The 12,089-nt window shown below is 36.8% G+C and overlaps 2 protein-coding genes across 2 annotated transcripts; one reads left to right on the top strand and one right to left on the bottom strand.

Moving 5' to 3' along the window:
- Positions 1-680: 680 nt before the first annotated feature.
- LOC6580305 (DNA-directed RNA polymerases I, II, and III subunit RPABC4) lies at positions 681-1,240 on the bottom strand. Its single transcript, XM_002006118.4, has 3 exons — positions 1,094-1,240; positions 877-969; positions 681-796 (listed from the first exon to the last, which is right to left on the bottom strand). The coding sequence occupies exons 1-3, from the start codon at positions 1,149-1,151 to the stop codon at positions 774-776; spliced, it is 174 nt and encodes a 57-aa protein (XP_002006154.1). The 5' UTR covers positions 1,152-1,240; the 3' UTR covers positions 681-773.
- A 78-nt stretch (positions 1,241-1,318) lies between these two features.
- On the top strand, positions 1,319-2,896 carry LOC6580304 (U6 small nuclear RNA (adenine-(43)-N(6))-methyltransferase). Its single transcript, XM_002006117.4, has 4 exons — positions 1,319-1,520; positions 1,584-1,794; positions 1,847-2,264; positions 2,332-2,896. Exons 1-4 carry the CDS (start codon positions 1,404-1,406, stop codon positions 2,504-2,506), a joined length of 921 nt encoding a protein of 306 aa, XP_002006153.1. The 5' UTR covers positions 1,319-1,403; the 3' UTR covers positions 2,507-2,896.
- The last annotated feature ends 9,193 nt before the right edge of the window (positions 2,897-12,089 follow it).

Here is a 12,089-nt window from a genome sequence, read left to right as displayed (position 1 = left end):
TTGAAAAATCATATTGTTTAATTCGGAGGGGTAAAGGGATGAGATTTGTGGTAATATATATGTACATATGTACATATTTATATAATGGAAAATTATGGATGTTTTAGTCGACTTTGAACTTTTATTTCTCATGTCGCTTTATAAATACTTACGTTTAAATAGAGCTCGGATTTTTAGGTAACGAGGCAGAAAGATGTACGTCAGGTTCCTCTGATAATATTTTACACAGTATATAATGAAGAGTACTACTCTTTTATAGATTTCATCAGAAAACAAATTTATCAATAGTTCTTCTATTTTAGAGATCGTAAATATTCATCGGTAGAGAGTACTTCTCTTGTATGGATATTCTCTATATTCTGTTTTCTTCCGCTGAACAAATGAGCAAGGTAACCGCGCATTTCTATACTTGTTAGGTGTTACGTGAGCTAGCCTATCTACAAATGGCACTTACAGCAGTTCTTCACATATTTATATGGCTATAATATTCATGCTGAGACTTACACGAAATATTTATAGGCATTTATAAGCACACATTAACATGAGTTATGCCTTCGTAATATATTAAGCACTATAATTTACAAGCAAAAAGCATCTTAACATCTAAAGCTAATACACTTGTGGAATTTCGTATTTACCATTTAATCAAAAGTTGCCTTAAATACAAAAAACACATTTTATCCGCTTACAATTCCTTATATTTATTAATATATATGTTTTCCAATTACAAGCTAAATTCTATGTTAGTTTTCCATACTCGCATTCAGACAACTTTATCGTGCATCAAAGACGACAACTGCAAGAAAAATAAAACTGTTAAATTCTGCATACAGTTTGGGAAGCAGTGTAAAGAGACCCCGGAGCCGCAATACTTACGACGCTTGGTGCGCTTCTTGTACATGATGCGGTAGCCACACTCGCGGCAACGTATGGGATCACGTGGACGCATCTCGTTCTCATGATGACATTCTATTTGTAAATATTATAAAAAATTATTATTTATGTGAAGAAATCAGTTGTAATTGTAAGGAAACATGTGCGCGTCTGTGCGGCAACATGCTGTAGCTTCTTTTAACTGTATTCATTTACTTACCGCCACAAATATAAGTCATTGCGGTCTTCACATTTTCCTTGGAGCTTGTTTCTGACATTTTTTGTTTAATTAATTAAATAATAACTTGAAAACGTTTTGCCTATACGAAATATTGTTTTCACAATGCGTTAAAAGTTCTATAACATAGCTATGTTAATTAACATTCAGAAAACCGCACTTTGGCTAGCAGTAGATTTTGTTTTGGTATTTTTCGGTATTGTTATTTACGCGCTACAAAACGGTCACACCAGCTGCATTGAATTTGGCTGAAACGTTTATTTGTTGATTAGTTTCTTATTTTGTTAAAACAATGAGTAGAAGAAATAATAAAAAGTTTGTAATGCATCCACGCAATGTGCTGCGCACAGCGCCTGACTACACCAAGCTGGCTATTAAGTACAAGGACTTTCGACAGGTTTGTCAATTGGTGAGTTGCGAATTGAGGATATAAATAGGGTAAACAATTAAAAATGTATTTAATGCTTTGCAGGAGCTCAATGGCAAGGTGTCGATCAATTTCCGTAATGAGCGCACTTTGCGTGAATTAACCAAAATGCTGCTGCTTGAGTACTTCGGCCTGCACGTGGATTTCGCACCGGGCAGTTTGGTGCCAACTTTGGCGCTGCGTTTGAATTACATTTTGTGGCTGGAGGATTTGCTGGCCCCACTCAAATTGGCTGCAGTAAATGGCATTGATATTGGCAAGTAGATACTCTTAAGTCAAGAGAACTGTCACTTAAGTATTCTTTCCAGGTTGCGGCTCCTCGTGCATTTACTCGTTGCTGGCCGCCAAGAAGAATCAATGGAAAATGCTGGCTCTGGAGTCGAAGCGAGAAAATATTGAATTTGCACGCGAGAATGTGAAGCGCAATGAGCTGCAGCATCTTGTGGAGGTCTTTGAGCAGCCCGACAAGCAGAGCATCTTCAAGAGCTTCTTTGAGTCGTCCAGTGCACTGGCCAAGGAACAGTTTCACTTCTGCCTCTGCAATCCGCCCTTCTTTGACTCGAATGCCAAGAATCCCTTTGATGCGAACACGCGCAATCCAGAACGTCGCCCAGCGCCGAACAACGTGCGCACCGGCACTGACGAGGAGTTGACCTGTGCCGGCGGCGAGGTGTCCTTCGTGCAGCGCATTGTCGACGAGAGCGAGGCGTACAAGGAGCGTGTGCTGTAAGAGCTGCAACAGCATCTAAACTAAATCAGTTGTTAATATAAGTAACATATTTAATTCTTTTAGAATTTTCACCAGCATGCTGGGCGTCAAAGCCAACGTGCCCAAGATTTTGGGCTATTTGCGTGAGCGCCAAATCAGCAATGTCTGCACCACGGAGTTCCATCAGGGACACACCACACGCTGGGCCGTTGCGTGGAGCTTTCAGCAAACATCCCTGCAAATAGACACGGCCAAATAATTAACCAGCTCTATCTATATACATATGTATATATATATATGTATATATGCATATATGTAAATATGTGTACATAGCTCGCATTAAGTAAAAGTATATTTTAAGCTAGAATATTAATAAGCTGTTGAGCTTGTGGCATGTCGACATGTTCTGAAAAAGTCGAACCTTTTCCACTAAATGGATATTTGCATGTCAGCGCGCCATTTGCTGCCGCTGCCAAAGGCAATCGAGCAACAAAACTAGCGGAAATTATCGTTTCGTTTATATCATATTGACCAGCGGAAAAGTTGCACAACGTAAACACACACAAAGAGCAATTGGCGATTGGCAATCTAAGCTCTGGCATATCCCAGCTAGAAAATGTAATGCAATTAAACTGAATTTTTTACATAACTTGTTAATTTATTTTACAAATTAATCATTTAATAGTATAAATGTTAAATGTAAATTCTAAGGAAAAAGTAATGGCATTTTTACACAATTAATTCATTTTAGTTTACAAATTTTTTAAGTAATCCATCATTAAGTTATTGTTTAAATGTTAAATTTAAATTCCCAAATTAATATTTAAACACTTCTCAGACCTAAGAGAGTATTCCACAGTTGTGTTCTCTTAGAGGTAAATGCTATTAGTTCCTCGACTTTTCTTTTTGCCAGCAGCTAGACGCTTTGCCATTTTCTTTTATAGCATTTCAACACGTTAAGGTGTTAAAAACAATGTAATTAAAAGGCGAGTCGAGTCGACTCGGTAGTCCTTGGGCTCAACTTGGCATCGTTTCTTATAAACACAGCTAAGGTCGCCTTTCGACAAATTCATGTTATTGCTTTTTGTGTGTTAGCTGGAATTTTCCATTTATATGGCAAATAAAATTAGCTTGAGTTGTTTTTTCTTGCCAAGTCTTAAAATGGATAATGATAATTCGAATAATGGCGACAAAGTAAAAAGTTAATTGAAGTAAAAACTTTGTCTAGACTGTTCTTAGAACTGAATATGCAAATATTTTTGTATAGTAAAGAAAATACATTTTTGTGTTTATATAAATTTCTTTGTTGAATTTATATTTGAAGTATTAAATTTGTTTTAAAAGTTTTTGGCTTTCTTCAAATTTAAGTAAAAATTTTCGTTTGTTAAGTTTTCATATCATATCAAATCAGTTTATAATAAATATATGAAAATATATATAGCAGAAATAAGGCGACGTGACAGACCCCTTAAAGTATTTACCAAATTCAGGGTATCTCCCACTCAGAATTTTCTTACTTATATAATTTAGCTTTATTTCAATTTTATTTGTCTTTACTCTAAGTTCAACTAAAAAACTTTAAGAGCTCTTCACATTGTCAATGGTACAAAGAAATCTCAATACTAATACTAAAGCCCATGGCCCCACATGCTGTGTGTCATAGATAGTCTGCCACCCAATTGCCTATCCAGGCAGTGGTTGGCGCCCGACGCCTCCTGGCTGCATGCCAAGTCAGGGCAACAATATTAAGCGGCAATATGGGCAGATCGTAGCCGTAGATGGTTAAGGATATAATTGCAAATGGCAATGCTATCATATCGCATTGTATACAACATGACCATTATCACAGGCGATAGATGACAGTGCAGGAGCTGGAGTTGGAGTCGGAGTCCGGAAGTGGATATCGACACGAAAACCAAAAGGCAACTGGCAGACAAGCGGCAAACCAAAACTGGCAGCTCGTATGTCAGGGGGACTCAATGTTGACTTTAAAATCACATTTAAGAGTTGCATACAAATACACACACATACACACACAGGCAGACACACACACACATATATCTATGCAGACAGTTAGCCAGTTCAATTACTCGTTGCGGCGGGCTCTGCTCTGGCAGCTGAATTCGAGGTCTGTTCAATAAATGTCGCGATTTCTATATTTCTGTGTGCATATGTATGTACATATGTATGTACACATATATCTGCTATTTTGTATGTGTTATGTTAATATCCATGTCTCTGCTACACAGCTTGCTGTGATCCAACAGAAAAAAATCATGCTCACTCGCTCTCGCTCTAAGCAAGAGACTTTGGTTCTTTTCGTTCTTGTTTTCCGTTGAGCTTCGTGATCTATTCGTGTGACGCTCTTTCAACGAGCATCGTTTCGGGAGAGACACGATTGACGTTCGCATAATGAGGAAGAGGGAGTGAGCAAATGAGCGAAAGTCAATGCAAATGGTCTTCACATTCACTTACACATACACACACTCAATTCATATACGCTATTGATGTGTTGAGCCTTTGCATAAATAGCAATACACACAAACAACTTTTTGGTTCATTTAGCTCAAGCAAACGAACGGGAAACAAGCAGAGCGAAATAATAAAACAAAACGAAATGAGTTCTGGCCGATCGCGAACGAAGTTTTTGCTCTCTGCGTTTTTCTCAGAGTGTGAGTAGAAGACAATTGCTACTTGCAGACACCGAGAGGGGCGCTATGTTCTGATGTACATAAGTCGATAATGGGGATTACTTTCTGAGACACACACATTTAAATTGATGAGGAAATAAATAATTGTAATAAATATAAGTAGTGATACTCCAGCAGCACACCTCGTTTATTCACTCACTTGCTTATTGAAGAGGCTTTACATGAGCGAGACACACGCCACAGACACGGCAACATGGACTATTTGCATTATTTGCATGTGTGTGTGTATGAGTGTGTGAGTGAGTGTGTCAATTGCCTGTCATACGCCTGGTTTTTGGTTGGTTTTGCTCATTGCACTAAGTGAATGTGCTCGGATTGCCATGTGTCATGACAATAGCATAGCATTTAGGCGCACGAGCTGCCAGCCAGACAATTGCAACTCTAACAGGCAGCCAGGCAGCCTTTCTCTTAGCTCCCAGCACTCCACTCTTGTGGCTGGTTACGTGCAGTCACGCAGGTACAAGAGCAAACCCAAAACCTTAAACCGAATTCGATTTTTGTTGCTTTCATCACAAAAAAAGAAGAAGAAAACACGAGTCGATGCCTTGCATATAAATGGGATTTTTCAATTTTGGCTGACACGGACGCCATTTTGAGTGCGTTGTTTCTATCGGCCATGCTGCTTTAACCCAAGATGCTGGCCAAGAGTCAGAGTAGAGCAGAGCAGCTGTGATTGATGTCCTGTCCCATTCAGGCCAAATGATTGATGTGTGTTGGCACGCAATTGTCAAGGTTGGCAAAGATTTGTGCCGAGAGTTTTGCTAACTAAATATACATATATAATATATATATATATATGTGAGAGCCTTGTCAACTATATTAACCAGGCTACAGCTCCAAAAATAACACATTCATGCCATATATCATTTGTCGTCTATTATTTCTATAGAATCTGCCCTGATGATGATTCAACTGCAATCCAATCAGGCGACTTGTTGGCCTGGCCACTCAATTACTTAGCCATGTCCCAGAAAAAGAAAGAAAAAAACAAAACAAAACATTCGCATTAAAAATGTATTAGTCCATAACATAATATTCGTGTTATGTTTGGCCATAAACCTTTTTTCTAAAGCAGTTTATGATGTCGATAAAACGCAAAAGCGGAGCAACTCCAATTCCGACTCCATCGAATTTGATGCGCTTCCAAATGTAATTCTGTTTGTGTCTTGTTTCGGCTTTATGACATTATTCAACACCTTTCACCGACCATGGTCAGCGGTTTCATGGTCGACAAACATTTTCGTGGGTGTTGTGCAAACAAGTCGTGCCCTCGCCGGGTTTTTAATTAACAATTACGGTGGCGAGGCAGTTACAGGACACGTGTGGGTTTTGAGGTGTGCGCGCGCGCGTGTGTGAGAGAGTGTGTGTGTGTGTGTTCCAAATTAAGGTAATAGCTAGAAAATTACAAAAAGCACACATGTGGGAGCGCTCATCAGCGTTGTAAAAGCAAACGAACCTAGCGCAATGCAATAATAGAAGCATTTGAGACACGATAAAAACATGATATATGTATATGCCATATATTTTAAATGCGATATAAAAATACATGCATATCGTAAACTTTAATTGCGATATAAAATGTAGATTTGAAAATAAACAAATTAATATTTAGTAATTAAAATTTATATTTTGATTAAAAATAAAATTTTCCTAATTCACTCTCACATAATTTTTTCTATTATTTATGACATATATGTGCAACTTTGTAGTTTAAAAAAAAAAAATATATATATACAAATAATAAATAATAATTGAAAAATAAATATAAAAAAAATACATTTATTTCAATCTGCTTAGGCAAAAAGTAAAATTAAAAAAAAAAAAAAATGTATACAAAAATAAAATAAAAATAAATAAAAATAAATGTATTTAACATTTATTTCAATAGTCAACATTTGTAGAGCAAAATTAAATTTTTTCCATTTTCTTTGAAGCTCTAAACATAATTAAAATATGAGATTCAATTGGGAATAAGAAAAGCTTATTATTTTATTATTTATTTAATATTTGCAATATTAGTTTTGGTAAACACATGAATAGCATCAATAGATCAATTGCAGCAAAGCAGAAAAAGCTTATGCCCGAATTGTAACTGCCTCAATAAAATTTCTGTTGAGCTATTGAGTAAAGCAAATTCAGAGCAAATTTTTAATAATAAAAAATATATCTCAAAATAAAATAAATTGAAAAAAGGCCAATCCTTCACATTCATAGATTAGATTACATAAAAAATACATAATAAACAAATTTAATTTTCGCAACTCCAGGACGTCTACGGCTAGCATTTAGACTCTTAATCACTTCAATTAATTTTTAGCTTTATTCATTTATTTTAGCGCATTAAATATTTCCCCGCAGCTGTAGGCGTGTGATAAATATTTTCGTCAACAATTCGCAGATAGATCATTTATCATGTCAGCGCGTATTCAATTAAACTGAGCGACTTTTGCTGTAGCCAAACCGAAAGCCACACAAATCATCAAAGCGTAAATTCTACATGGGAGAGGTGCAGCATTTGGCACTGGCAATTTCGCATTGTTGTCAACTAAAGTTAGTTAAGTTAGCTGGAGAACAGCTAACTTTCTTAGAGGCCACACATTTGAGAGCTAAAACTAATCTTGGGCCGTCATAAACGTCGCCTTCAGTGTTTGCCAAGCTGACAAAAGTTTGAAAGTCAAAATTTGATTTGGCTGGGCAAACAGCAAGTGGCTTTGGCCGTGGGCCATGTTTACTGACTGGGCCTAACCTGGCTGAGCTGCTGCGACTCGGGCGCTTTTTAAAGCCAAAGCACTTTAAAAACATAAATTTCCACATAGAATTTGTTGTTGGTCTGCTGTCAATTTGTGCAGCCCCCAGAAAGTTGTTGCGCACCGTTGAACTTCAGACAAAAAGGACGCGAAAACTTTCCACTTGGCAACGGTCCCCAGAGAGCGAGAGGCAGAAACGGGGAGAGGGGGAGACAGACACACTCCCATAAAGAGGATACAAAAGAGGCAGAGCTGTTCTGCCGCCTTCTCTGTAGTTGTGTCTGTGTCATAGGCCGAGCAACACGGCGTATACGTAATTCGGCTGGGTAAATTTTGTATTCGTGCCCTTCCGTTAGGCAGCTAGGAAAATCGAAATGTTCTCAGATCGGCAGCTGAAACCCTTAAAAACAAAGCATCAAGTATTTTTATCTTTTGCCAAAATAATGACTTTGCATTTCGCCGGCCAAATGATGCGCAAACTAAAAGCCTTTCAGGCCGCCTTCCCCCCAAAATCTTCACCCCTTCGCCCCTTCTCCAATTATGGCTGTGAGCTCTGGCACTTGGGACAACTCGTTGTCTGTCACTTTATCAACCTCGGCGAAGGGTTTATGTGTCGCCATTTGTCATGCCAGTGCTCCGGCCCACAACAATGCCGGAATGCCCGAAAATTGTGCTGTAGCCGTCGAGTGGATTGTGCGGCAGAAGCAGGAGCATCGAAAATTCCAGGCAAAAACTTGCAATGCATTTTCGCACGCCCAACGCATTCACAGCTCTGACTGAAAGTTTTTGTCGCCAATGCGAGGTCTTAAAACTGTCTTGACAGCGGCAACGCAATCTGTTGTTGTTCGGGCTATTGCGGAAGCTGTGAAATGTGGAAATTCACGCATTACTTACAATTGAAGCGGCAGGAGCAGCAGCAGCAGGAGCAGCAGCAACAGTAGGAGGAGGAGGAGCAAGGTCTTTACAAATGCAGTCAGTTGTTCTTGGCTTTTATTCTACTCTGATTGGAAATCACACAAGGCAACAACAATGCAATTTACAGGGTATCTCTCAGTTTAGCATTGTTCACTCGACACCCACTCACTTGTCTTGCCGCCTGCTGCTGACTGGCAAAATGCAAGCACGACAACAAGATAAGAGCCCCAGACTTAAATGAAGTCTTAACTCTTTTGTGTTGCATAGTTTAGGGCGCAGCAAAGTTTCCTAACTGAATGAACCTAACCGGCGTATTAGTGTGCATCTCAATTATAGTTGAATCTAATTAGATGCGTCGGTTGTGCAAAGTGAGATTACAGAGACGAAGACGAAAGAGCTGCAAATACATGTTGATTGAGTTGTGAACTGAGGGAGTTTCTTTGGCATTGCATTGAATTGAATTGAATAGGAATGACTCTATAAATTGAAAATAAATATAAAATAAAATATATTATCATTGAAAGTTGCTATTTAATAATGATAAAAACAAAACTTATATCATAACTGATATTATTCAAACAAAATATATCAGAATTTTAAGAACTTTAATAAATCATTTGTTGATATGGGATGATGGGGCTTCCAGTGAGGCAACTTTAAGCAGTAAAGCCAAAGCCATTTATGCACATATAATATGTATGTGTGCAGTTCTGATGAATAACTGCAAAATCCAATTATAAACTCATACAGGCTTTACAGAATCGTGCCATGTGACAAATTACGAGCTGACACTGCTGTGTGTGTGTGTGTGGTAACACCCCGCCTCGTGACCTGAATCTGCATACAGTGGAGAAGCAGATTGGAACGCACGGAATGAGTTTCACTCTCCGCCAGAATGGGCTCTCCACAGTCCACCTGCCAATCGGAGAATATTCTTTGCATTACTTTTATTTATTTTCCTTAAATGTAAAACTAGCTAAGGCTTAAAGCTAAATAAATTAAATAATAATAAAAAAAAAAAAAAATTAATAATAAAAGATAAACACATAACACTAATCCATTGTTCAGATTAGGATTATATAATGCATTCCCCATAGAATTTCCTTGATTTATAATGTTCCAGCCCGATGGCAATATTAAATATTTTGAATAGACTCTCCCCGAATGCATTTAATGACAGTTATTTTTTGCGTGCCATGCATTTTTTTGCCAGCTCTGAAGTATTTTTGCATAATTGTTAAATATTTACCGGATACAGGCATACAGGGTGTCCTCATTCAGTTATTTGACTTTTTATGTGGAACATAAGAAATAAAATGTGACACTCATTTGCATATATGTGTATTGCTCTAGTTAGGGCACTTTCCTCTGTCTCGCAGTCACCTTTGATTAGATCTTTGCCAGCTGACGCCCTAAAAGGGAGGGGCGAACATCATGTTGCGTCCTGGCGAAAGTCAAATGTCAGTTGAAGTGGCAAATTTACTATTTACATATGCAGTTGGGTTTTCTTTTTCTGCTCACATTTGACTTTATGATAATGACACCCTGTGTGCCGTGCCTCTCGATGGGCAGGTGGCCGAGTGGGTGTGTGAATGGGCGTGCCGGAATAAGAGCAGACCAATTCATTTCGGAGTGAATCACACAGACACATACGCGAATCGCACACACGCACACGCACACGCAGTGCAAACTCCCAAATGGGAAAAGTAGCAAAACAAAAAGTTGAAAAACTGGAAAAAGAAAGAGGAAGAAAGACCACTCACTCTATTGAGAGAATGTTCGATTAGCAGATACTCTATAGGCAAAAGAAAATAGTTCATATACTTATGTTTATGCTAGGCAAAAAAATATTTCAATTTAGCTAGATACATTTATAATAAATTTGACATTTTTTATTATGACCTAAGATCAGAGATACATCAATATCTCAATAAATAAGTATCTAGGCATTCCAAGATCTCACTAAGGCTTCTTTATTAATACATTGATCGGAAAAATACATTTATTCTCTATTATCAATAATCTAATTGAATATTTGAATTTATTAATATATGAATTTATCAACATTTCAGAATTTCAATGTATAAATATATACCAATATTTCTATTTACAATATCATAATAATTAAATAAATATATATTTATAATATATAATATCATATTATGGTAACTAGTTTCATAAGGTCCATTCCAAAAAATTATTACAGGGCACCGTAGAGTAGCACACAAAAAGTTGCACAAAAACATAGCGGCACATCAACATTGTGGCAAAAAGCGTGGCATATAGCAGGAATAAGCAACGAAGGCAAAACAAAAAACAGAAACAAAACACACCAAAATAAAAACAACAAAAAATATAGCTAGTTAGCTGCTTAGGTATATGAGTTATGCTAAGGACAAACGGAATGGCAAAGATACCAGAAAAATGCTTCATTGATATTTTTATGGCGAAATTTTTTATTTGGTTTTTGGTTTGAGCATTGTGTAGCTATTTATGGCTGTCAAAAGGTATGGCAAATTCTGTGTGTGTCTGAATGTGTGTGTGTGTATGTGTGTGTATGTGTGTGGTTGTGTGTGTGTGCTTTGGTAAAGTTGGTGCGTGCAAACGTCCCAATAGATGATGATGCCATTGCCTTAGCAACTTCACAGCAATGGCTGCTGCTGTCGGCGCTGTCCCTCTGACTCTGCTGCTGTGATGTGGCTTTGTGGTGCTACATATACATATAAGAATATGTATGTGTGTGTTTGTGGGTGCGCTGACTGTCGGCTTTGCCAGTCCGCTTTGTTTATTTGCGAAAAAACTCTGCAGCCAAGCAGACATCAGCTGTTGTATTGTCATGGCTCTCCCTTGGTTTGTCCTCTCTCACTCTTGCTCTCTCTCTCTCTCTCTCTCTCGTTCGTTTATTCAGTCTCTGTTTGAGGCTCACGGTTCTCAGCTCATGAAGCACAGGCACCGTGAAGCAATATCTAATAAAGTTGAACGAAAATTAATTGCAAAATAATTTAATCGCATTTAAATTAAAATTAAATTATTGGTCTTTAAATTAATAAGTATTAATATTAAAGTGATTTCTATTTAAAAATCTATTACATATATTATAAATTATAATTTGTAATATTTTATTAAATTAAAAAAATTAGATAATAATAATATTAATAATAATATTAATATATGTAATATGAATTTTTATGTATTATAAAAATATATATATTTTTTTCTTTTTTTATATATAATAATGAATGAATAAATATTACCATACTATATTATTAAGAAATAAAAGTAAATATAATATATATAATATAATAAAAATATAAATATATAAATGCTTTTGTCTGTAAAGATTCAGAATATATTAGAATACAATTGGCATTCGAAAATTTTAAAATTAAGATTCAGGAAAGAAGTAATAGAAATAATTATGTTAAAGCATTGCATAAAGCCTTATAATCTTATTAAATATGTATATTCG

The sequence above is a fragment of the Drosophila mojavensis genome, unplaced genomic scaffold, assembly GCF_018153725.1.
Source record: "Drosophila mojavensis isolate 15081-1352.22 unplaced genomic scaffold, ASM1815372v1 contig_81, whole genome shotgun sequence".
Classification (NCBI taxonomy): domain Eukaryota; kingdom Metazoa; phylum Arthropoda; class Insecta; order Diptera; family Drosophilidae; genus Drosophila; species Drosophila mojavensis.
Note: the sequence above shows the minus strand (reverse complement) of the source record. Positions and strands in the feature narration are given on the sequence as shown.

Coding starts and splice junctions, on each gene's coding strand:
- LOC6580304 (XM_002006117.4), top strand. CDS start 1,404: ATGAGTAGAAGAAATAATAAAAAGTTTGTAATGCATCCACGCAATGTG. Junction 1,521..1,583: donor TTCGACAGGTTTGTCAATTG/GTGAGTTGCGAA, acceptor AATGCTTTGCAG/GAGCTCAATGGCAAGGTGTC. Junction 2,265..2,331: donor GCGTACAAGGAGCGTGTGCT/GTAAGAGCTGCA, acceptor TAATTCTTTTAG/AATTTTCACCAGCATGCTGG.
- LOC6580305 (XM_002006118.4), bottom strand. CDS start 1,151: ATGTCAGAAACAAGCTCCAAGGAAAATGTGAAGACCGCAATGACTTAT. Junction 970..1,093: donor AATGACTTATATTTGTGGCG/GTAAGTAAATGA, acceptor ATTTACAAATAG/AATGTCATCATGAGAACGAG. Junction 797..876: donor CAAGAAGCGCACCAAGCGTC/GTAAGTATTGCG, acceptor TTTTTCTTGCAG/TTGTCGTCTTTGATGCACGA.